At 55.4% G+C, this 25,297-nt stretch overlaps 2 protein-coding genes and 1 long non-coding RNA gene across 6 annotated transcripts; all 3 read right to left on the reverse strand.

Annotated features, from left to right (window-relative positions):
- Positions 1-6,335: 6,335 nt before the first annotated feature.
- On the reverse strand, positions 6,336-7,177 carry LOC146423851 (uncharacterized). The gene is made up of 2 exons (XR_014847268.1): positions 7,129-7,177; positions 6,336-7,017 (listed from the first exon to the last, which is right to left on the reverse strand). It is a non-coding gene; the product is annotated as an uncharacterized LOC146423851 (long non-coding RNA).
- Positions 7,178-7,566: 389 nt separating this feature from the next.
- Positions 7,567-13,890, reverse strand: LOC146423852 (Krueppel-like factor 15). 4 transcript variants are annotated; one of them, XM_085044386.1, is made up of 4 exons: positions 12,938-13,890; positions 11,593-11,674; positions 9,993-10,935; positions 7,567-9,105 (listed from the first exon to the last, which is right to left on the reverse strand). In XM_085044386.1, the coding sequence occupies exons 3-4, from the start codon at positions 10,871-10,873 to the stop codon at positions 8,928-8,930; spliced, it is 1,059 nt and encodes a 352-aa protein (XP_084900512.1). In that variant the 5' UTR covers positions 10,874-10,935; positions 11,593-11,674; positions 12,938-13,890; the 3' UTR covers positions 7,567-8,927. The 4 variants fall into 4 exon arrangements, with proteins under 4 accessions (XP_084900512.1, XP_084900510.1, XP_084900513.1 ...); XM_085044384.1 differs by lacking the exon at positions 11,593-11,674; XM_085044387.1 differs by lacking the exons at positions 11,593-11,674; positions 12,938-13,890 and adding an exon at positions 11,369-11,586.
- Positions 13,891-14,343: 453 nt separating this feature from the next.
- On the reverse strand, positions 14,344-22,989 carry SLC45A3 (solute carrier family 45 member 3). Its single transcript, XM_085044388.1, has 4 exons — positions 22,255-22,989; positions 21,270-22,061; positions 18,862-19,127; positions 14,344-17,470 (listed from the first exon to the last, which is right to left on the reverse strand). The coding sequence occupies exons 1-4, from the start codon at positions 22,400-22,402 to the stop codon at positions 16,991-16,993; spliced, it is 1,686 nt and encodes a 561-aa protein (XP_084900514.1). The 5' UTR covers positions 22,403-22,989; the 3' UTR covers positions 14,344-16,990.
- Between the last annotated feature and the right edge of the window lie 2,308 nt (positions 22,990-25,297).

Genomic DNA, 25,297 nt, shown 5'->3' on the forward strand with positions numbered 1-25,297 from the left:
TTCCGCCCACGGCCCCGCGCCGCTCAAGGGCGACGGCCAATCGGAGCGCGGCGCGGAGAGGTGTTGGCCAATGGGAGGGCGCGGTGAGGGTGAGGGGCGGGGAAAGGGGCGGGGCTTGATGCGCGGGAGGGACGCGCGGTCCCAGCGCCCGGAGCGAGCCATGTGCGCGCGGCCAGGCCCGGGGACAGCCCGGGGATAACCTGGGATAGTTATGGGGACAGCTTGGGATAGCCTGGGGACAGCCCGGGGACAGCTATGGGGACAGCAATGGGGACAGCAATGGGACAGCCCGGGGACAGCTTGGGGACAGCCCGGGGACAGCTTGGGGACAGCTTGAGGACAGCTTGGGGACAGCCTGGGATAGCCTGGGGACAGCAATGGGGACAGCCTGGGGACAGCCTGGGGACAGCAATGGGGACAGCCTGGGGACAGCTTGGGGACAGTTATAGGGACAGCCCGGGGATAGCAATGGGGACAGCCTGGGGACAGTATGTGGACAGCCCGGGGACAGTATGTGGACAGCCCGGGACAGCTATGGGGACAGCTATGGGGACAGCCTGGGATAGCCTGGGACAGCTTGGGGACAGTTATAGGGACAGCCTGGGGACAGCTTAGGGACAGCCTGGGGATAGCCTGGGGACAGCTATGGGGACAGCTTGGGGACAGTTATAGGGACAGCCTGGGGACAGCCCGGGGATAGCAATGGGGACAGCCTGGAGACAGCTATGGCGACAGCCTGGGGACAGCTTGGGGACAGCTATGGGGACAGCCGGAGGACAGCCGGGCTGGGCAGGCTCGCTGCAGGAGGCACTGGTGATGCTGCAGCTCAAAGCTGTCCCCGCTGTCCCTGCTGTCCCCAGCAAGCTGCTCCTGCCCTGCCCTGGGGTGCTTTGGGTTGGGAAAGGACCTTAGGGATCCCCCAGTGCCACCCCGGCCGTGGCCAGGGACACTTCCCACACCCCAGGGTGCTCCAGCTTGGGACACTGTCAGGATCCCAGCTCTGGAATTCCAGCCCAGCCAGGAATTCCTCCCCAAAATCCCATCCAGCCCTTCCCGGGGGCAGTGGAGGTCATTCCCCTTTTCCTGTCCCTCCATCCCTGCCCAAAGCTCCTCTCCTGCTCTCCTCTACCAGGAATTTCTGCACAGGGAAACAGGGAAAGAGGATAAAAGCAAGGAGAGTCAGAGAGTTTAGGATTTGCTGAAGAACAGGGATTTCCCTCAAATTCTTCTAGGGAGAGAAGAAAATTTTCAACCAGGCTGACCATTATTTATCAATTTCCAGAAGTTAATTTTTCAGCCAGGCTGACCATTATTTAGCCATTTAATTCCCTTTTCAAATGCAGCACTTCAGAGAATGGTTTCTGTTTTTTCCCCCCAGCTCTGCTTTCAAATTAAAAAAACAAACAGTGAGACTGGGGAGGGAGGGGAAGAAGGAAAGGAGGAAAAGAAACCAAAAAATAAAATCCTCCGGAGTCAGTTCCTTCAGCTTTCAAAACAATTCAACCCCTCTGAGGTGCAAGGATGGACCTCTTCACTCCCCAGCAGCAAAATCCTCTGGCAAACCCCAAAATTTTGGCACTCAGGAAAAAAATTCAGGAGCTAAATCCACCAAAAAAAAAAAAAAAAAAAAAAACCAAAAAAACCAATCCAGAGAGGGGCAGCACCCAAAAATCACCCCCAGAACCACAAGCTGCATCACGGGGTGACTCCATTGCCAATCAACCTGGTTTTTTGGGGTTTTTTTTGGTTTTTTGGGGTTTTTTTTGGTTTTTGGGGGGTTTTTTTTTTTTTTTTTGGTTTTTTTAGGGGGATGAGAAATTTCCTCCTTCGTGCTACTCCCATTTTGTTCTGCTCCCACTGCCGGGTGTTTGCAATTCCACGTGGGCTTGTTCCTATCTTAGACAGCATCACCCGGGGGAGAAAATATAGGACAGACAAAGGGATGGGCTAAAAACCGAGCAGGCAGCGAGGCAGGGCTGGGGAGGGAATAAAAAACACCTTGTGGGCAAAGGGGTTTTGAGAAAGCTGAGAAAGGTGTGAATAGATGTTGTTTTAATGGGGGAAAAGGGGTGAATATATGTTGTTTTAATGGGGAAAAGGGGCAGAAAAGGGGTGAATAGAGGTTGTTTTAATGGGGAAAAGGGGGCAGAAAAGGGGTGAATAGATACTGTTTTAATGGGGGAAAAGGGGGCAGAAAAGGGGTGAATATATATTGTTTTAATGGGGAAAAGGGGGCAGAAAAGGGGAAATAAATGTATTTAATTCAGGGTTTTCTGGGTGTTGATCCAAGCGGGGTTTTCTGGGTGTTTTTCCAAGCGGGTGGCAGGGCTTGGGAAATGGATTTTGGGGATTTTTGGGGGGAAGGACAGGGTTGGGAAGGGAGGCAGAGCATCCAGCTGGAGGGAAACACAGGCAGGGAAGTGCAGAGAATCCCAAAATTCCTCCCAAATCCTCCCTGGCCATCAGGTGGCTCGGAGGGTGTCAGGAGGGAATGGGAAGGCTCGGAACAATTATGCAAGAGCTGATGAGAGCCTAACGAGGCTCTGCTGCAGCACGTGGAGCTGCTATTTTCATCCAATCCCAACTCCAAGCTCTGGGAATCCAAAAGGGATCAGAGCAGCCCCGGGAGGGTTTGTGAATCTGGCACAGGAAAAGCCTTTGGAGCAGGATTTAAAATTTTTAAAAAATTAATATTTTTTTAAAATTTCACAAGGAAAAGCCGCTGGTTACTCCCTGAGGAAATTTAATATTCAAAGCCTTGTCGGATCACAGAATTCCAGGCTGGAATCTCGTATTTTCCAGACCCAATAAAGACTTTTTCCTCTGGATTTTTGGGTTTTTTCCCCTCCCAGTTCTCTGGTGTTTGCGATGCTCTCAAGGAGCCACAGATTTTAAAGCTTTATTTCTGAATCTATTGGTTTTAAACCTTTCTTTCTGAATCTACAGAAAAAAAAAACCTCCCAACTGGTGTGATTGTATTTTCAGTGAGAAAGAGAGAGGAAATTCAGCATCTGCAGCAGGCTCAGGGAGGTTATCCCCATCCAAAAATATCTATTTTTACACAATGGGACAATTCCAAGCAGCAAAACCTCCATAATTAAACATTTCCCCAGACAGCACTGGTGATGCCCAGGTTGTTTTAACTCCCCAAGGTGAAATTGGGTTTTTAATTTCAGGAAAAACCAGGATCACCCAGCTCTGTGGGAACTCCAGCAGGCAGCGAGGAGCAGGAAAAAAACTGGAATTTTGGTGGGAATCCTCCTCTCCCCTCCTCAGCCCAGCTCAGAGGTGGTTTAAGGTTTTAAACCCCAGAGCTGAGCGCTCTGGTTATTCCCCATTGTGGCCAAACTCATTCCCATTCTGTCCCACAGTTCTTCTCCTGCTAAAAAATGAAGTTTTTGGTGAAATTCCCACATCCTGGATGGAATTCCCAACACAGTTCCTGGTTTTCCTCAGCTGGAAACCACAGGGCAAAGCGCAGTGGATGTGGAGTCTGAAAAAAATCTCATTTCATTTCATCTTGTTGCTGTTTGTGCAAACAACGCCAGGCCTGAAATAGCAGAGGTGTGAAACTGCGCTTGGGAGGAATTCAGGGAAATTCAGAGTGAGGAAAAAAACCAACATTTCCAGATCTGAAATGGAATTGGGACTCTGATTTCCCTTTCTGAGCTGGGAAAGGCTTTATCTGGGTGGATTTTCTGGGGAAGCAGGGAAGGATAAACCTTTTTTTCTGCAGGCTTTTCTGCATTTTAAAAGGGAATGAACTTCTGGGAATGGCTAAATAATGGTCAGCCTGGCTGGAAAATGAACTTCTGGAAATGGCTAAATAATGGTCAGCCTGAGTGAAAAATGAACTTCTGGAAATGGCTAAATATTGGTCAGCCTGGCTGAAAAATGAATTTCTGTAAATGGATAAATAATGGTCAGCCTGGTTGAAAAATGAATTTCTGTAAATGGATAAATACTGGTCAGCGTGGCTGGAAAATGAACTTCTGGATATGGCTAAATAATGGTCAGCCTGGCTGGAAAATGAATTTCTGTAAATGGATAAATACTAGCCAGCCTGGCTGAAATTTTCTCCTCTCCCTAGGACAGTTTGGGGCAAACAGCACAAAACATCACACCTCCATCACCCTCCTCCTCTCCCACCGGGAATTCATCCTGGAAATATCCCCCAAAAAAAGCCAAACAGAGTGTTTTACCTGCAGTGGAGAGGACAAGGAGAATCCCTGCTGGCAGCCTGGCCCAAATCCATGCTAGGGACAATTTCCCAGCCCAGGGTCAGCGAGCCCTGCAGGGCACAGCAGGGACAGAAGCCACTCTCTCATCCTGTCCTGCACGGAGATGTTCCCTCCCTGCTGCCAGTGCACTTGTGCCTCCTGGGCAAGCTGATTAGGAGGGAATAATTCCCCCGGCCCAGCCAGCTGTTTTAATTAATTGCTTTGTTCATTAAGCTGCTGTGCTCTCAGCCCTCGCAGAGCTCCTGCATCACCTGCGGCTCAGAGCCAAATTTTGGGGTGTTTTGTGCTCACTGGTGGCTCCAGGAGAGCTTGGGGCATGTCCTGAGATGTGTGGGACCCAAAAAGGGTTTTCTGTCCCTTTTTCCTGCCAGCTCCAGGCACGAGAAGTGCTCTGGGGACACCTGAGGGACATCAGCTTGGGCTGCAAACCTTCTCTGGCTGTTTCCCATCACCAGCTCCCTCCTTTTGTCCCTCGGGGCTGGGATCTGCCTGGAGGAGCTCTCAGTTGTCTGTTTTCCAGATCCCATTCTCTGTTCTTCTAGGAAAACCCAAAGTCTGGTTTTCTCCCCAAACTCTGCTGCCAAACCACTGCGAGAAGCACAAGAATTGCATTTCCACCTGATAAAACCGAGACCTGGAAGGGAAAATCATTAATAAAAACCCAGTTATGAATTTATTAGGGAAAAGAAAAGAAAAGAAAAGAAAAGAAAAGAAAAGAAAAGAAAAGAAAAGAAAAGAAAAGAAAAGAAAAGAAAAGAAAAGAAAAGAAAAGAAAAGAAGAAAAGAAAAGAAAAGAAAAAAAGAAAAGAAAAGAAAAAAGAAAAGAAAAGAAAAGAAAAGAAAAGAAAAGAAAAGAAAAGAAAAGAAAAGAAAAGAAAAGAAAAGAAAAGAAAAGAAAAGAAAAGAAAAGAAAAGAAAAGAAAAGAAAAGAAAAGAAAAGAAAAGGGGAAAAGGGAAAACAAAGAACCCCCTGATGCTCTGATCCATCTCAGAGCTGTATTTCCAACAGGCTGTGGATTTGCTGTGGCTCTCAGCTCATCCTGCAGCATGAGCAGGCGGCACGAGCTCCACGTGGGCAGCCTGGCGATGTCACCGCTGTCCCTCGTGCTGCCAGGCGGGGAGGGAAGGAGAGCTCTGCTGCCTCCTGCTCCATGCTCAGCCCCGGCTGCCAATTTAGCAACAGCGCCGGAGCTGCTCCGGGTGTCTCCCACGTCCTGCCCTGCTCCGGCTGCGGCTGCCTGCCTGCAGCTCTGGAAAAGCTCTGCTTAGCAACCTGGCAGCCTTTGGGCACGAGGTGCCAGATCCTGCCATTCCCACTCCTGCCATTCCCACTCCTGCCATTCCCATTCCTCCCATTCCCACTCCTGCCATTCCCACTCCTGCCGTTCCCATTCGTCCCATTCCCACTCCTGCAATTCCCATTCTTCCCATTCCCACTCCTCCCATTCCCACTCCTGCCATTCCCACTGCTGCCATTCCCATTCTTCCCATTCCCACTCTTCCCATTCCCACTCTTGTCATTCCCATTTTTCCCATTCCCACTCCTCCCATTCCCACTCCTCCCATTCTTCCCATTCCCACTCCTGCCATTCCCATTCCTTCCATTCCCACTCCTGTCATTCCCATTCTTCCCATTCCCACTCCTCCCATTGCCACTCCTGTCATTCCCACCCCTCCCATCCCCACTGTCATTCCCACTCCTGTCATTCCCACTCCTGCCATTTCCATTTTTCCCATTCCCACTCCAGCCATTCCCACTCCTGCCATTCCAGGCAATCCACAGCACTCACAGGGCTCTGCTCCCCTCCAGCACCACCCCAGAGCCAGCTGAGAGCCCAGCAGTGACACTCGTGTCACCTCCCGGCAGCCCCAGGGCTGTGGGCAGACAGGAGGAGCCTCACCCCTGCTGCTGCCGCCGCGGGAATATTTAAATATTCTTCAACAGACTTGAATTCCACGGGGAATATTTCTGGGGAGTAATATCCTCACTGGAGCAAAGGGGAGGTAATTACAGAGCCCTGAGTAAACCTTTCAAGCCAGCCAGAGTCCCCCAGAGGGAAGCAGGTGAGACTCCAGCAGGCATTGCACAAGAGATACGGATCTAGGGTGGTTTAGTTTATAAAAATATCTCCTCTCCCTTTGCGGTTGGTTCAGGGGAATGGCAAAACAAGGCCAGGGAAGCTGCCAATCCATTCTGCCAGCACTGCCAGCCCTGTGTCCCACAGCAGAGCCACCCCGGGACCAGCATGGACCCTCTGGAAACCAGAGCAGGGCCTCGGGTTGAGGATGAGACCCAAACCTTGTGGCTCCAAAGTTTGGAAACGGCACCATCTCGCCATCGCCTTCGGCTGGGAGCAGAGGGAGGCAGGATGGGGCAGGTCTGGGACAGGCAGGGAGTGCTGGGAGAGTCTGGAGCAGGGAAGGAGCACAGGGGGATGGAGGGATGGAGGGATGGATGAAAGCACGAGGCAGGCGTGAGTCACGTTGGCAGGAAGCCTCTGCACGGAGCCCTGCAGCAGGGAGGGCATGGGGAGAGCTCTGAGCCAGGCTAAAGCCTCTGCAACAAAAGGCAGCTCCGAATGGGCTCTGGCAGAGCTGTGTGCTCATCGTGGGGCACCAAACCAGCCTGGGCTGAGCTCCTCTGGCAGAGCTGTGTGCTCATCGTGGAGCTCCAAACCAACCTGGGCTGAGCTCCTCTGGCAGAGCTGTGTGCTCATTGTGGGGCACCAAACCAACCTGGGCTGAGCTCCTTCTCCAGCAGAGCTCTCTGCTCATCCTGGAGCTCCAAACCGACCTGGGCTGTGCTCCTCACTGGCAGAGCTGTGTGCTCCTCCTGGAGCTCCAAACCTGGGCTGTGCTCCTCACTGGCAGAGCTCTCTGCTCATACTTGGAGCTCCAAACCAACCTGGGCTGAGCTCTCTGCTCCTCCTGCACATCCCACCGCCAGGGCTGTGCTCCCTGCTGGTTTTCCCCTTCCTCCAGAAGGGAGCAGGGAGCAGGGAACAAGCTCAGCTGCACAAAGCCGCCCTCGCCAGGGCAGGGAGAAGAGCCGAGCCGATTGCCCTGACGTGTTTTGGGTACAAACCAGCTCTGCTCACCCCAGCAGCTCAAGGGCAGCCTGAACCCAGCACGTGTGCCCTGGGAGGACATCGGGCCACCAGCAGGAGGGCACAGCCGAGCTCAGAGCCTGCAGGCACCGAAAAGCAGCCCGGGACAGGCTGGCACAGCCACGTGGAGAGGGCAGCCGGCCTCGCAGGGCTCCTGACGCTGATCCGTGTTTGCACAAGCACCTCGTCCCTCCCAGGTGTTTGCAAAAGCTCAGGAGTTGGCAGCGCCGCCAGGAGTTGGCCTTTAATTAACCGAAAGCAAACACAGGCAGGACGTCAGCAGCCTGGGAGCTGCTCGGCTGCCCTGGCAGGAGATCTCAGCTCCTCCCGGCTGCTCCTCCCGGCTGCTCCTCGCACATCCGTGTGGCTCCTGGGCACTGTGCTGTCGTGGGGGAAAGGCTTTGCTGCTGCTCCTCTCGGTTCTGGTGCCTGTGAGGTGCTGAGCTCCACAAAATGTGCTCCACACTGAGCTCCACAAAATGAGCTCCACATTGAGCTCCGCAAGGTGAGCTCCGCAAGATGAGCTTCACAATCTGAGCTCCACAAAATGTGCTCCACACTGAGCTCCACAAGGTGAGCTCCACAAAATGAGCTCCACAAGATGAGCTCCACAATCTGAGCTCCACAAGACGAGCTCCACAAAATGAGCTCCACAATCTGAGCTCCACACTGAGCTCCACAAAATGAGCTCCACACTGAGCTCCACAAAATGAGCTCCACACTGAGCTCCACAAAATGTGCTCCACACTGAGCTCAGCAAGATGAGCTCCACAAGGTGAGCTCCACAAGACGAGCTCCACAAAATGAGCTCCATAAAATGAGCTCCACAAGATGAGCTCCACAAGATGAGCTCCACAAAATGATCTCCATAAAATGAGCTCCACAAAATCCATCTCCTGTCCCTCTCACGCTGTCCAGCACTCTGAGGACACCACAGTGGCCAGGTGGAAAACCACCAGCACAAAAAAAGCAGAGTTAAGGACAAAACAACCACATCTGGAAAGGTCCCCCTGTGTCTGGGTCAGTCCCCACAGCTGTGGCACAGCACAGACCCCATCCAGCCCCATTCCATCAGGGATGGAGGGACAGGACACAGGGAATGGCTTCAGACTGCCAGAGGGCAGGGAGAGATGGGATTTTGGGATGGAATTGTTCCCGGGGAGGGTGGGGAGGGCTGGAATGGAATTCCCAGAGAATCTGTGCTGCCTCTGGATCCCTGGCAGTGTCCAAGGCCAGGTTTGAACAGCCTGGGATGCTGGAAGGTGTCCCTAGCCATGGGATGAGCTTTAAGGTCCTTTCCAACCCAAACCATTGTGGGATTCAGGATGCTAAAATTCCTGTTTTACAGCGTGACCCCAACTTTCCTCCACACACCCCAAATTCACTCTGATTTCCACCACGTGTATTTCAAAGAGGGATAGTGAGACCAGAAACAATCCAAGAATACCATCTCCCTGAAACAGTGGGCTAACACAGAGTCTCCTGTGACTTTTTAAAGTCATTTCCCCTCCTCATCAGCCGTTTCTGCCCTGTTTCCCTGGCTCTGGCACCTCATCCTGTCAGGGACGAGCAGCAGGAATTAACTCCTGCTCCCCCCTGGAAGTGTCCGTGGGCTGCAGGGCTGACCCCGGTGGATCTTCAGGTGCTTGGCCAGGTGGTCACTGCGGGCAAACTTCTTCTCACAGGCAGAGCACTGGTAGGGCTTGACCCCGGAGTGGGAGCGCTTGTGGCGGGAGAGCTCATCCGAGCGGGAAAACCTGCGCGAGAAGGGAGGAGTGCAGGAGCCAGCTGGGTGGGACAGGGACAGGGCTGACCCTGGGGCTGAGATCTGTCCCTGTCCCAGCCTCTTGGGTCACCCCACAGCCTCCTGAGGATGGCCTTGGGGCAGGTTTTGTTTCCCCAAAGCGCTTTGTGAGCAGAATCTCCCAGCCCAGCTGGGAGGATCCCGAAATTCTCTGGTCTGGGGGTCACAGCTGGAGCTCTTTGCTCTGTGCTCTCTGCGTGGGCACATTCCAGATGGAAAACCCTCCTGTCCTAATGCTCCTGCCATCTGTGCTGGATCTTCACAGGGCTAAATCCAGCCCTGAATTCCAGACAGCCAGAGCCACGGGGTCACTCCAGCTCCCAGGGCCTGGAGGGTGGCACTGATAAAAAAATCCTGATAAAAGCTGTGGCAGGTGTCCCCAAGTCTGGGGCTGCGTGGGTTAGAGGTGGGGAAAGTCGTGAGGGAGTTATGAGGCACACACATGTGGTTAAGGGGATTTTCCAGAGGATTTTGGGACTTTTGATGCCCTCCAGGTGTGGGAATTGCACAGGTAAGGAGAACTGGATCTCCCTGTGCTGCTGCACCTCAGAAACCTTCTAGTTTCCGAAGTTTCTTGGAAATCATGGCTTGGGAAAAGGGTTTTGTCAGAGGGATTTAGGCACCCAGATCAAGGGGGATTTGGGGTGTTGGGGTGTGTCAGCTGCACATCCCCAGCCAGACTTCTGGCCTGAATGAAAACTCTCCAAAGCCATCCACAAACTCCATCCTTCCAAAAATTCACCCGGGAAAGGACCTTGGCACTTTCACCCTGGATTTCACCAGCCAAGAGCTCTCCTTCACCTCAGCCAGAGACCCCCACCCCGGGGGACCCCCTCTCACCTCCAGCCGCAGTTGGGCCAGGCACAGGTGTAGGGCTTTTCCCCCGTGTGGCGCCGGAAATGAGCCTTCAGGTGGGAACTCTTGGAATACACCTTGCCGCAGCCGGGGTGGGAGCAGCGGTGGGTGCGGAGCGGGGCGGGGGGACCCTGCTGCTGCTGCCGGGGGGCTTCTTCCACCTCCTGCCCATCCCCCGGCCCCGCGGCTGAGGGCAGAGGGGCGATTTTGACGTATTTTTGGTCCAGCAGGGTGCCGGGGGGCTGGAGGTGAGGGAGGAGGGCAAGGTTTGGGCTCTGCAGGCTGATGAGGAGCTGAGCCACCCTGACATCTCCGCCCTGAGCTGGAGGGGTGACGCTGTCCGTCGGGAGGGGCTGGATCTGCAGGACAACGGGGATGCTGCCGGCAGCCCCTGCCTGGTCACCAGCGGCTGTCCCTGCAGCGTTGGGGACATCATCTGCTCCTCCTGCTCCTTCCTGCACCCCAGAGCCGAGCCCAGCTTTGCTCTCCACCTTCCCCCCAGCGGGATGAGCATCCCCAGCCTCGTCCCGGAGGAACTCTGCCTTCTCCCGGAGGAACTCCTCGATCTCCTCCAGCGTGGGGATGAAGTCCTGCGAGAGGCAGAAGTCAGGCAGCCTGGGCTGAGCCTCGCCGAGCTGGGTTTTGGGAGGCTCCGCCTTGCCGCTGGGCGCTGGGATGCCCTCGGGGTGGGCAGTGCTGCCCGCCAGGACAGGGCCAGCGCCCTCGGGGTGGCCACCCGTCCTGTCACCGCCGTGGCCTGGCAGAAGGGACGGTGGCATGGTGCACTGCAGGGCGCTGGCCAAGCTCTCGAGCAGGGCAGGGCAGGGCAGGGAGGGCAGCAGGTCCTGGCAGCTCACAGAGACCATTTGGTGGCTCCCCGCGCGCAGCGCTTGGCTCGGGAGCCTCAGCCGGGGAAATCTTCCTTCATCTGCGAAGGGAACGGCAGCGAGGTTATTGCCGAGCGAGAAAACAAACACGCAAACCTCAACCTTTTCACCAAACGGGCTGGGCAGCGAAAGGAAAACAGCAGAGCCTGGCAGTGGCCTTTGTTTTTCAAGTGTCTGCTGCTGAAAAAACACAACCGCTGCCCGCTTTCCTCTGCCCCTGCCAGCAGAGAGGCAGATTCCCCCAGAAGCAAACTTCTCCGGGGAGTTTAGGGAGGTAAAAGCACACAAAGAAAGCCTTCATCCCTCCGTGCCGCTGCCACCCACGCCGCGGGGCAGCTCTGCGCCTGGCAGGCTCCGAGAATGGCTCGGGGCTGAAAGCAGGAGTCAACTGGGATCCGGGAGAGGCTGCCGAGGCTTTTCCGAGCTGAAATGTGGGCAGAGCAGCGCCCATGGGGCTGGGTTGATGCTCCCTACCTGCGCAGGTGAGCAGAGAGCTCCGAGGCGCTGCTGCCAGCCTGCCCGGGGCAGCCACACACTGTCCCTGTCCCTGTCACTGTCCCTGTCCCTGTCCCCGTCCTGCTCCAGGGCACCAAACCACCCAAGGCGCAGGGATCTGTTTGCATTTAAAGCAGAAATTTAAAGCAGAAACTCAATTCCTTTCAGGGGAAAGGAAAGCTTTGTCGAAGTCCCTTATGGACCTTTTCCATGAGGTTTTTTCCTGCGGAGCTGCAAACCAGTCTGGCCAGTCCTCGTTATCAGTGCTCCTCAGGGTCCTGGAAGCTGTGAGAGGGAATTTTAGAGCGCTCTGGGTGTGATGTAAATGTTCTTCTCCTCAAGAAATAACCCTAAATCCTTCAGAACCCGCCAGGGGCATTCCCAGCGCTGCCCAGTGTCTCCAGCACAGCAAGAAGTCACGGGGAGCAGAGCTTGTCACTTGTCACACGAGAGGTGAGGGAGGTGTTCAGGCCAATCTCAGCCTCCAGGCTTCAAATTTTCATCACAACCCAAATTTGTGCTCTGAACCACCCTTTGTAGGTAGTTCCACCTCTTCCTCCATCCCAGTTTTATGATTTTTTTTGTCTCATTCTCCACCTCGTCTTTCTGCAGGGAAAGCCTCCCCCCTCTGGCTGCCAGAGGTTCCTGTTTACCTCTCCCAGAGTGTCTGAAAACCTGATTTTCCCACCAGATGCTGCAGAGCAGCTCGGGGAGGGGAATCTCCATCCCTCCAGCATGTCCCCAGGAGGACAGCTGAATCAAACTCTAAACTCACGGAGTACAGCAGGAATGAAAGCATGACCAGAGGGCAGGACAGCGCAGAGGTTGAGCTGCTGGCTCGGGACTGAGGAGATGTGAGCAGCGCAGCCTCGGGGGAGCTCCTGGAGCGCTCTGCTCCTGTTTCCCACCTGCTCTGGGGCAGTGGTGATGTCCCAGCTGGCAGAGCAGGGCTGTGCTGGCACATCCCATGCCACCAGACCCCGCAGGTGGCACTGCCCTGTCAGTGCAGGCATTTTTGGAAAATGCCACCAGGGCGAGGAAAGGAAGCCCTGCCTGTCCCTCGCTGCAAGGGCAGCGCCGTTCCCAAGGCTCGCTTTGCATTTCCATCCCTGCAGCTTTTCCGGGCTTGCTGTGGGGATTGAGCACATGTGCGCTGCGAGCACATGGAGGAGCAGCGCTTTGCCCAAGGTCAGCGGGAGCTGGGAGCTCAGCCGAGGAACTCAGCTCTCCTCCCGTGCCCGAGCAGCGGGAGCGAACACCTGTAACCTCCCCGGGGCCGGGAGTCACCGCCGGGGCTCGCTTTGGGGACAAAGCAGACAGTGCGCGCTTTGGGGACAAACCGGATAGTGTCACCGGTGCCACGCGCGGTGAAACCCTGAGCGCCAAGCGATGCCCAAGGGCAAGCGGGGCTCTGGACACACTGCAGCCCCAACCTCAGGGCGAGCTGGGCACCCCGAGCCCGGTGCCACCCGGTGTCCCCGCGCTGTGCCCGCAGAGCCGCCCCGGGAGCGCTGCCGGCGGGACCCCCGCGCCCCCCGCGCCCCTTACCGGCTGCGCTCCCCGCCGCTCCCCCGGCGTGGCTCCCGGGCCGCCCCGCCCCGCCGAGGGCTCGGCCGAGCCCGCCGATCCCATTGGCACGGGAGCGCGGCGGGAGGAGCGGCGGGATGTCCCGGCCCGGTCCGTGCTGGAGCAGCTCCCGCAGGAGATCCCGCGACCCCGCCGCTGTTTCCTCTCGCTGCTCGTTTGCTCTGGAAGAGCTCCAGGTTGCTGCGGCGCTGCAGGAAAAGGAGGCGAGTCCCGGCAGGTCGCCGCGGCCGCCGGCGCAGCTGGAATCCGAGCTGATCCAGGTGTTGGGGAGGAAAGGTTTGGGAAGGGCTGGAGCGCTGGGATGATGATGATGATGATGCTGGGACAAGGTGTGAGTCTGTCCTTGTCGCGGGTTTGGGGGTTTGGGGGTCGCTGAGGATGGCTTTGGGCTGAGACACACCGAGCCACACCGAGTTCCTCTGCTTGGGGAAAAGCAGGAGATTTTGGGTCTGAGCAAAACACCTGCGCCAGGGTAAGGCTTCAAATTGATAAAAACGGAAACAAAATGGAAAAAGCCTGCAAGAAAAAGGTGCACAGGAAGGGCGACCCATGGCTGTTCCCTGTGTGTCACCGACCGGTGATAACACATATCAAATAGGTATCGATGACAACTAATAACAGTTATTTCTGTCCTTGCGGGGATCGGGAAGCTCTCAGCTGCTGCAAATCCTCAGCTACTCCCGGCTGCGGTTCAGTCATGGATGGCTTTGATTTACAGCGTGCCAAAAATTCCTGGGGCTGAGAGCCGGGAGTGGCTCCCGCTCTGGGTTTGTGCCGCGGGATTGGGGATTTTGGGGATAAAGGGACAGGCTGTGCGGCTCCGCGGCCGCGGGAAGAGCCCGGTCCCTGCCCTGGGGACAGCGGTAAGCCGCGACATCGGGACCTGGAGCCCTCCTGACCACGCCCATTGCCACACCCATCAGGGCGATAACTCCACCCACAAGGCTCTAACCCCGCCTCCGCTCTGTGGCCACACCCATGTCCCCATCCTGTCATTTACCCCACCCTCGCCCCGCCCCTTTGTCCCTGGCCATGCCGAAATCCCGATCTCATTTACATATTTCTAGCTCCGCCCCTTCCCCACCCAGTGATTGGCCCGCCTAAGCCCCACCCACCGGTGACACCAGACCACGCCCCCGTGTCCACCACGCCCCCAACACCACACGTCACCTATCGGCCACACCCCTCATCCATCTGGCCCCACCCCACACTCTGGCCACGCCTCTGACGTCACCAATCACCATTTGACCACGCCCATCCACTGACCACACCCCAATTTGACCACGCCCATTCTCTGACCACGCCCCTTTCCCGCCCCTCCCTGGCGGTGGTGGCGCCCCCTCGCGGCCAGCTCAGCTCACGCAGCCTTTTTTCCCTTTTCAAAACACCTTTTTATTATTTCCCCCCTCCTTTTCCATAAAAATTTATAATAAAAGCCTTCCTCTCGCGTCGTATAGAAAATATTCACTCTACCGAATAAATAAACCGCGAACGTGCCGCGGGCAGGCTGTGACCTCAAAAGGAAAACCAGCATCCATCCATCCATCCATCCATCCATCCACCCACCCAGCCTTCCCTCTCCTGGGCATTCACTCATTTCCACTCTCCCTTTCCCACAAAAACCTCCCAGCTTGCCAAAAGAAAGGTGAGGCAGGATTCACCTGTGAGGAGAACACGGTGCACCTCAAACATGGAAGAGAAAAGCTCCTGCTCAGCAGCTCCGAGGAGCTCAGAGCCAAACCTGTGGCCAGACAGGACCAAATCCTAGAGAAATTCACACCAGGAATATCAGTAACAGCAGGTAAGGGATGCTCCTACCTGGATTAGAACATCCCCGAGTCCCATTTTGGTCCCAAATGTGATCCCAGCAGAGAAACTGTTCTTAGGAGAAGCCAAAAATACCGATTTTGTAAAGATTTCCTCATCCTCCTACTCCCTCACCCTGATAAAACCTCTGTGCCCCTCTGACCCATCACCTGGGGGTTTGTAATGAGCAACTGAAGGCTTTTACCACCCAAGCCCTTCACCTGAAGCTCAGAGTGGAAGCACTTTAGGCACTTAAATTATCAAAAGCACTGCAGCATCAGAGCAGCCTCTGTGCAGGGCGAAGTTCCCCACATTTACATCAGAAATATTCAAAATAAAAGGGTTTTTCAGCCTTGGGTCAGGCGAGCATTTTTTTTCAAGGACACCCCACACATACCAGTATCATTTTTGCCTCAAATCCTCCCTGCTGCAGCCTGGAAATCCAGACCCCAAGAGCATTTCTGGAAGTGGTTAAGGCACTGCCAAATCCAGACCCCAAAAGCATTTCTGGAAGTGGTTAAGGCACTGCCAAATCCAGACCCCAAAAGCATTTCTGGAAGTGGTTAAGGCACTGCCAAATCCATCCCCAAAGCAGCTGCGTTTCGACACGCAGCCCTTGCTAGGAAAGGGAGGCTAGCAGGCCTATAATTTGAGAAGAACTCAAACAAAAACAGTGACCCCTGACGGGAAAGGGACGCTGCAAGAGCCGAGCAGCCCTTTGAGGTCCCGCCTCAGACAGCAGGGGAGTCACCCTGCCTCCCTGCCAAGGAACAGGCTGACAAAACTCGGCCAAAATAGCAACATTCTGCCCTTCAGCCCAACCTCACAAGTGCATCTGGCTGCCCACGCACCTCCACAAAGGAAAAAATCAGTCACAAACAGCTCGTGAGGCTGCTGGAGTTGGTGTGTGCTCCAGCAGCAGTCCAGCCTTTCCTCCATGCATTTGGGATCATTCCTGACTGGGATGATTCCCTCAGCTCCTCCTCGCTGTGTGGGCAGTTCTCGGAGTGGTTGGAATCTGCCAGCAGCAGATTTGTCCCAGCTGGGCTGCTGGGGACAGGGAAGGGGACTGGAAGGGACTCAGAGCTGGGAGCCAGAACAACCTGGAGGGTTTGGTCCTTGTGGTGTGGCCGCAAGAGGTGCTTTGCCTCGTCCTGAAAAGGGTTTGCTCTGCCTCAGGGAGAATCTGGAGGTCTGGCTGGAAATAAAATGCATTTTAAGGAAGTCCAAACCAGCTCCTGGTCTGAGTTTAACTCATCAGCAGCTCCTCCAGGCTTTCCAGGAGAGCTTTTCCTGCTCTCCTTCAGTGCCACAGGACTGAAAACCCTCTGATTTCCCACAGATTTCCCACAGAAAACCCACAGATTTCCCTGGTGTGGGGCAGCACCTTTTAGGGAGAGGCACAGCTGTTTGGATCTGTGAGGGGAGAAAGAGCAAACACAGGTCCAGGCACTGAGGTGAGGAGTGAGAGGTCAGAGTTACCGAGAAGTGTGCGAAGAGAGCAAAAACAATCATTAAAAAAAATAAAAAAAATAAAAGCACAGAAGTCCTCTCTAGCTGATGCAAGCTGGTGCATAGGTAAAGGTTAAGTCACCTTTTGGAACTGGTCCTAATGGGATGCTCCTTGTTTTTTTCCAAAACAAGGCACGCTGAGTTGTCTCCTGGACGGTTTGAAGTCAATCAAATCCTTCAGGTGGGGAAGGACAGAAGGACAGAGGTGTGAATGCACCCCTGGGTATCCCTCAGCCCCACAGCTCAAATTTGCCACCCCACTGCTTTTTTTTCCCCAGGAAACCTCCTCCCAGTGCCCCATTTGCTGCAGTGTTGCTCAAGAAGTTGGGTAAAACTCCGAGAGGACACAGAGCAGGTGGAGAGGAGGAGAACCAATGATTTCCCCCTCGCTGTGCTGCTCCTGCTGAGGAACACGACCCGTTATCAGAGGGAAACTCCAATTCCCCTTTCCCCCTTTGGTGCTGGCTGTGTTTCCCTCAGCTGAAGGCACCTTTGGAAAGCACTTCTGGCCCAGAGCACAACACCCCGAGGCCTCTTATTTACACCTGAGATTAACCCCGCGCTGCCCACAGCCCCAGAGCCACCCCGGGGGGACAGCAACAGCTCGGGGACAGCCAGTGCCACACGAGGCACCCCACGAGGCTCCCTGTGGGCACAAACACAGCTCCTTCTGCCACCCACGTGGCTGTCCCGGTGTCACACGGAGTACTTGGCCATGTCCCCCTTGTCAAAGACAACTTTGGTTGCGAAGTAGATGGCGACCAGCCCGAGTCCGGCGGCGGACACCATGTAGGCAGTGACCGACTGGGTGAACTGCACGATGGAGCCCATGAAGAGCGAGGGAACCACCTGAGAGAGGAGGAAAGCGCTGTCCAGGATGGCCAGGTCCAGGCAGATCCCTCGGGCCGGAGCTCCCGGCTCTGGCTCTCCCACCATGATCCGCAGGGAGACGTCGCAGGAGGAGCTGACGCACAGAGCCGAGCTGGACACGGCCGGAGGGGATGAAGGGGAGGAGGAGGAGGAGGAGGAGGAGGAGGAGGAGGAGAAGAGGGTCCCAGTGTGGCCATTCTGGTAAGGCAGCTTCTGGCTGGAGAGCAGCCCTTTGGAGAAGGCTGGTTTCTTGTCCAGGAGAGCGGCGTCCTCCTCCTCTTTCCGCTTGTATTTATGCAGGAACACCTGTGGGACAGAGGGAGGAAGGAGCTGGGGCTGCGAGGGGCAGAGGGAGATGTTTTCGTGCAGGAGAGCCACAGCAGAGCACTGTGTGTGTTCAGGGAGTGCCATGTGAGATGGGCACGGGAGCCAGGCTGGCTCTGCCCGGCTGGCACGGGATCAGGAGCAAACCTGACTCACCAGGGAGCCCGGCCAAGCGGGGCTGTGGTTGTGCTCAGCAGCCCAAAGCCAGCCTGGGGACATCTGCTGAGCCCTGGGTGTCACCTCCTCACTGGGGGACAAAGGAACCCAGGCTCAGCCCATCCTGAAATCACTCAGAGTGAAAGGGCTGAGTCCCTTTTGGGGTATCAGAGGCGCAGGACAGTGCTAACGGGATAGTTTGTGGGTGGGTGGTTGGGAACCCAAACCCTCCTGCACAAAGGGCAGAGCAGTACCCAGAGCCAAGCACGAGCAGCCACTTCCCATCTGGGATGCTCCAGAGTGGCACCAGCTGGGACAGAGCAGTCCTGGGAACACGGAAAAGCTCTTTTCTCAGCTCTGCAGCAAACCTCAGCCAAGCTGCTTCATCTGCCTGCCCAGAGCCTGCTCACTGCAGCCAGAACAACAGGCAGAGGGAACCCAAATCTTCTCCTCACCCTTTTTTGTCTCATTCTCCTCAAGCTGTGAGGTCTCTGGAGTATTCCCAGAGCATTTTTTACCACCACCAGAGCACGGGCAGGAGAGACCAGAGCCAGCTGTACCCTCCCTCGGTGTATTCCCAGCCTTTCCCTGTCAGGCTTTGGGAACGTGGCCTTCCCCTTCCCAGCCTGTGGAGTTTGGGTTTCATTCCATTGATAAAACATCCCTGGGAGATCCCAGCCAGGCTGGAGTTTTTGCCAAGCTGAACATTCCCTCACCCCCCTGTTTTGACAGGACTCCTGGTGCCAATTGGGATGGGTTGTTCCGAAGGATTTGTTCAATGGGAACATCTGGATGCCTGTGGTAACAACTCCTACTTGCTCCATGGCAGAGCCAACCACTGCCCTTGGGATGAAAGAGCTGCTCTCAAACCACAAATTAATTCTGCATTTGCAGCACAAGAGAAACTCCCATTAATCCAGTGTGCAACTCAGGAACCTCCTAGGACTTCTCCACAAGGATAACATCTGTGGGACAGGGTTAGGAGCTTTTGTGCTGCTGTCACAAGTTTCACAAGGTTTGTCCTTCTTGGAGCTAAGGGAATAGGAAGAGTCTCAATTTTTGTTTTACTGTGGATGAACACTGGAAAGCAGGGCTGAAAATCCTTGAGTTTCACAGCACCTCAGGCTGGCAGAGCTGCGGAATTCACCCAGAAATCACTAAACCAGACCAGATTCCCCAAAAACACACAGGGCCAGCTCTCTGGAGCACATCCCTACCTGTTTGTCGTGGTGGTAGAGGGAGGCCAGCGTGTAGGGCAGGATCTGCAGGGCTGAGAAGGTGAATCCTGTCAGGGCGGCCGAGATGGTGACCACGGTGACACTGTGGGACAGGCACATGACAAAGGCCGCCCCGGGGAAGAACACCACGCTGGCCAGGTACACTGCCCGCGTGCCAAAGTGCTTCACCAGCCGGTCCATGATTGTCGAGAAGAAGATGGAGGTGATGCACTGCAGGAAGAGGCCCAAGCTGCCCATGCGGACACCTGCGGGTGGAGAGGGGGATGGACACTGCCCTGGCTGCCCCTGGGGGTCACACAGCCAAACGTCCTGCCCTCAGTCCCAAACTTCAAAAAACTTCCTTCCTCTGGCACTCCCAAAACCCAAAACCATCCTTCTCTTTTAGTCCCAAACTCCAAAAGCATCCTTCTCTTTCAGTCCCAAACTCCAAAAACATCCTTCTCTTTCAGTCTCAAACTCCAAAAACATCCTTCTCTTTTAGTTCCAAACTCCAAAAGCATCCTTCTCTTTTAGTCCCAAACTGAAAGAAAACATCCTTCTCTTTTAGTCCCAAACTGAAAGAAAACATCCTTCTCTTTTACTCCCAAACTCCTAAAACATCCTTCCTCTCTGTCACTTCCAAACTCCAAAAGCATCCTTCTCCTTCAGTCCCAAACTCCAAGCAGAGAGTGAGGCACAAACAGCCCTGCCAGGCTGGTTGGGCTCAGGAAGCAGAGCAGCATCACCCAACAAATCCCAGGATCACCCCAGCCACCCTCCAGCCCGCTCCCTCCACCCTGGGCAGCCCAGTCCAGCTGAAGGGCGATGGGAATCCAAACACCATCCTTGTCCCTTTGGAGGTCATTGTTTGCCCCTTCCTCCTGCTCTTGCCCCAGGATTTGTCACCTGCAGGTGAACCAGGATCTGTTGTTATCTGATGCCAAAGGCAGCAGCAGAACAAAGGCAGCAGGGAGTTGTGCCCAAGCCAAGGTAAAGTACAGAACATGCACTAAACTGCAGTATCCGGTAGCAATCCGGACCTTAGCCTTTCGCAAAGATGTCTCAGATTTCAGGGAATTAAAACCATTAACTCTTTGGAGCAGGGATCATTACTCAACACATGTTTCTATGACAGCCAGCACAATGGAGGGCTGACCCGCTGGGAGCTAAACAGTGCGAGTGTTAAATAATAATTAAGCTGCCTCTAAGTTAAACAGACACCCAGCACAAAGGGGCAGTGTGCTGCAGGGCCCTCCGAGTGGAAAACTGCAGGAGCAAGGCCAGGAAGGTGCCTCCAGAATAAAAGATTTGGATTAGGGAGAGGAAAAGAATGGTTGGGTGGGGAGTCAAGGCTCTGGCACAAGGCAGGAGCCAAAATGGGACAGCAGCTAACACCTGTGGGCAGGTGAAGCACTGCTGGAGCAGTGTCCCCAGGGTGGGGACAGGGCAGCTACAGGCTTGTGACCAGCACTGAAGAGGGGGCTGAGAGCTGGGAAAGCTGCTGGAGAGCTCCCAGAATTAGCTGGGAGGTGGGAATGTCACAGCAGCATGGAGGGAGGAAGCAGCAAACCCACCTCAGCACCAGAGACCACGCCCTGGCTTCCCAGCCCTGCTCTCCAAGGGATGGGGAACACCATCCACCATCACCCCTCGCTGAAACAGGAGGGCAGAGCAGTGCCAGAGCCTGGCAGCAGCCAGCAGAGAGTGCAGACAGAGCCTGCAGACAGAGCCAGCTCCCTCCTGCTCCCTGTGCAGCCTGCCAGGCCGTCCTGCCACCCAACAACCCAGCCCCAGGCCAGGGCTGCCCTGCCAGATCCGTGCTGGGAACAACCACGAGGTGTTTCCCAACCCGTGCCACGCTCTGGGAGCCATGTTCTTGCCTTTCCCATCTGCAGAAAGCCAAGTTTGCTGGAATTTCTTCTGCGTTGCCAGCAGAGCTGAGCCCGTTCCCAGCTCCCAGTAGATGTTTCTACCCTGAGGAACACCCAGCTCGCTCCTCACTGTTGCTGGTAGGTAAAGATTTGTAAAGGAAAAGGCATTGTAACATGGCTCTGGTCTGTCACTTAGGCTAAGTAGAGAGGAACGATGGGAGAACCTGAGAGATTCTGTGTGAGAACCTGAGAGATTTCTGCGTGAGAACCTGAGAGATTTCTGTGTGAGAACCTCAGAGATTATTGTGTGAGAACCTGGGGGATTTCTATGTGAGAACCTGAGAGATTTCTGTGACATTTGCATGTTCACCTCATGCTATTTGGTGTTTGGTTGACTTGGGCTTGTTGTGCCATAAAACTATATAAACCGATAACCAGTTAACTGCTTAAAAAGACCAGTTTTTCCCCAATAAACACTTCTCTTTGCCCCTGCCTGGCATCTCTGCATCTCTCATTATCCCCACAGCAGCCCCTCACCTTCATCATAGTGCCGCCTGGCCTCGCTGCCCGGCTTGGCCCTGGGCACGCCGTGGTACAGCCCTTCCCCAACAAAGTCCGTGTAGAACAGCATGAAGGTCATCAGAGCCATCCAGCTGCACAGCTCGGCCACGAAGAGCCGCCGGATGACCCTGGGGATGCGGCAGTAGAGGCCGTGCAGCCGCGGCAGCAGCGCGCACAGGTTCCTCACGGCCTGCAGCACCCGCCTGGCCTGCAGCAAGCAGGACCCTCGGCACAGAGGTGGCTTTGGGGACACATCCTGGCCGTCCGGGCCGTCCCCCTGCGCCGCCTCCTCCGTCACGAAGAGCGTGGCCAGCACGCAGCCCAGGAAGATGAGGGCCAGCAGGCTGAAGAGGCAGCTCTCCTGGCCGCCCAGGTAGGGCGCCAGGAAGGCCCAGTCGATGGCGGGCAGCAGGTAGCCGATGCAGCCGCCCAGGCTGATCATGAAGGCGTACATGGAGAAGGCCTGGCGGCAGTTGTCCGGCTCCTGGAAGAGGTCGGAGAGCAGGGCCTCCAGCGGGGTGAAGCAGACCTGGCCGCAGAAATCCAGCAGGCCGATGCCCAGGATGAGGAAGGCGATCTCCAGGGCGCGGGGGTTGAGGGCGCACAGGCTGGCCAGGCTGCTGGCGTGGGGGATGACGAAGAGGCTGAGCAGCACGCCGAAGCACAGCACCCAGATGAAAGGTCGCCTGCGGCCGTAGCTGCTGTGCCAGTGGTCGCTGGCCGAGCCGATCAGCGGGACGAACACCAGCCCGAGGACAGGGCCGATCCCTGGGGGAGAGACGGGGTGTTACAGGGGCAGAGCAGCACCCTAAAAAGCCATGTTGCATCAATTTGAGGAGTTTTAGCGTGTCTCAGCCCCTTCCTCCAAACAGCCCTGCAGGCACAACTCTCCCTGCCCTCCCTCACCCCACCCTCCAAGGGTTAAAAAATACACCTGGGAAAGGTGAGAGGAGCTGCCTACCCAAAACCATGGTCATGAACTTCTCCTCCACGCCCACTTTCAGCAGCAGCGGTGGCACGTAGGTGATGCCAGCAGCCAGGCACACCTCCAGCCCGAAGGTCAGCGAGTTGACCAGCAGCAGCTGGGTCCGGCGGCTCTGCAAGGACATGCTGTCCCCAACCCCTCAGTGGCACAGCGCTGTGTCCTGCCGGCTGCAGAGATCCCAGAGGTGTCCCCCAGGCGAGGATTGGAGCTTCCCTTCCCGGGCTGCCGGGGAGATGCTGCTTCCCATTTTCTCAACGGTGAAGGAACCGTTCTTTTCCTCTAACTGCAAGGTGGGGAGAGTCCAGGCAGGGATGTCACTCCGGGCTTCCCCTCCTGCTCACAGGCTGTGGTCTGTGGGGAGAGAGAGCGTTAAACTCGGTGGGGACGGGGTAAAAACAGGGACAATGTGGATGTGTCACTGCTGGAAGGGACAGTCCCCATCCCAAAGCAGGCTTGGGAGAGGGTAAAGGATACAAACTGCATCTGTGCCAGGTTTGTCTCCAAGGGTTTGGGACAGGTTTGGGAAAAATCAATCCTGCCTTGGGGTTAGAGAGCCCTGATGACCTCTGTGTCCTGTCCAGCCACCCCTTAAATGGCAGACAGACAAAGGATTTGGGGTCTCCTCTCCCAGGGAAATCAAGTTCCAGGATCAGGGCAGTGCCTGCAGCCCCATGGGGTCATCCCCAGAGCCTGATGACCAGGACATGCCCCTTGCTGCCCCACAGGGAAAGAAATCCCACCCCAATCCCACCCCAGTCCCACCCCAATCCCACCCCAGTCCCACACCAATCCCACCCCAGTCCCCAATGGGGCACAGAGAACAGCTGGAGCCTCCGTGCAGTTTCACAAACAAACCTGACCCACTTTAGCCTCATCTACCAGTGAATGGCAATTACCTTACTCATTAGACTGAGTCATTTATTTGCCCTGTAACTGCTCCCTTCTCTCCAGCTCCTTCCGAGGGGAGAGGCCACCGGATCAGGATGGGGCTGAGCAGGAGGGAGCTCTGTGCCACTGTGCCAGTCCCAAGTGACAAAATCCCTCCAAGTCCCAATGTCCAGCCCAGCAAACTCTGCTAGGAACACCTCGGGGAGGCAGCCTGGTGAGATCAGTGCTTGCTGACTTCCCAGAGCTCTCTCTGCCCTCCATCCCTGCACAGTGTTTGCAGGCAGGGACACACGGGACAGCTTCTGTCACTTTTCCCTCTCTCCATCCCACTGGGGGAAGCTGGCAGGGTGGGGATGAGGCTCAGGCATCACTCTCTGCCTTTCTGCAGCACCACCCCTGCACTCAGCCCACAATAAACACTGAATATTCCCCTTCTGGGAACATTCACCTTTCCCCTCCACACTCCCCGAGCCCTCAACTGCCACAGAAAATCCCTCAACAACATCCAGCGTTGAAATGCCTCACCCAAGGTCACCCAGCACCGGAGGGGGAATGGCAGCAGCTTTGTTTGAATCACCAGAGGCAGCTTCAAAGGAGCCCTGGGCCAGGCTGAGCATCCTGGCTGGGGCAGGAAGGTGCCCAGCTGGATCACAGCCCCAGGAGAAGGAATTGAAGCTCCAGCAGCACAGATCTGAGTGTTGTTCCCAGAGCCACAAAGCAGAATTTACTGAGGCACTGTCCCTCTGAGTTAGACCCCAAAAAGAGAGGTGATGTTCACTGTCTGCAGGAGTTTGGGGTCTGGAGAGCCCAGAGAGGGACAGCCACCCCAAAATAAACCCCAAACATTCCGTAAAAGATGTCTCACACAGGTTAAAAATGGATTTCTTTGCTTTTTCTGCTCTGGCAGAGCACTGGGGAAGCAGCAGATCTGCACCCCTGCCTGAGAATTTCAGTGTTTTCTCATCAGCACAGAGAACAAACCTGTCTCTTCCCCCTCCACACCCTCAGAGGGCTTTGTCAAGAAAATAAACCCCAGAAACAATAATCATGTGCAGCCAGAGACGAGAAGCCTCAACAGCAATAAAGTTGCAAAACACTTGCAGCAGATGATGAATCTTTTCAATTTAATTTTCTCCCAATACCCATCAATTGCTCCTTTAATTTTCTTCCCAGAGTAAAGACAGGGCAAAGACACCTCGGTGCTGAGCAGGAAAACCACCTGAACCATTGATTTGGGAGGAGAGGGAGTGGAAAAGGAATATTTGGGAGGCTCAGGGAGCCAGGACTCACCTGTCCCTGCAGAGGATGGCAGGTGCTCCCTGCAGCGCTCAGGAGAAGCTGCTGCAGAGCAGTGCAGGGCAGCAGAGGTGGAACTGAGCCCAGCTTTGGTTCCAGGGCCCTCCCTTTCTGCTGATAACAGCAGCGTTGGGAACACCAAACCACTCCTGCCCAGGCCCCTCGGTGAGTGCTGAGCAAACACTGCTGGCACCCCAAAAACCTGCCCTGAACGGGGCTCACCTCGGAATCTTGCCCCAAATTCCCTGATATTCCTATTTCTCACCCTCCCTCGCTGCTCTGCTGGCGCTCCACAGCACCCAGTGGAGATTTATTCCTGTTTCTCACCCTCCCTTGCCACTCTGCTGGTGCTCCACAGCACCCAGTAGAGATTTAGGGTGTTTTTGGGTTGGTATTCTCTTTTTGAAGCAAGCAAGCTGTCCCTGCTGCTGGGCAGGTGACAAGTTGGCTCTGAGAAACACCCCAGCGGCAGGCAGAGCGAATTTCCTGCTCTCAAAGCACTCATTCCAGCTCTCCTTGGGGGGATTTATCCCCTGGACTGTGCAGAAAGACTGGTTTGGCTCTGGGATGAGCCAGGGAAATCCATCCCCAGTAGGGAGAGGTGGGGCAGCAGCAGGCACACCTCTCCAGGGGGATTTTGGGGACCTTTCACAGCCCCACGGGGTTGTGTAAAAAAATTTCTGTAAAAAACTTGACATAAAATTTTTCTTTTTCTCCGAATTCTCTGAATTTCTCTGAATTCAGAGCTGATAGAATCAGATCTGTGATCAGGCTGATCTGTGGGACACTGACACTGCTCACCCTGTGGCCTCAGTGTCCCCAAATTCCCATGGCA

Source organism: Lichenostomus cassidix, unplaced genomic scaffold, assembly GCF_008360975.1.
Source record: "Lichenostomus cassidix isolate B80296 unplaced genomic scaffold, HeHo_3.0 unassigened_scaffold_chr26, whole genome shotgun sequence".
NCBI classification, from domain to species: domain Eukaryota; kingdom Metazoa; phylum Chordata; class Aves; order Passeriformes; family Meliphagidae; genus Lichenostomus; species Lichenostomus cassidix.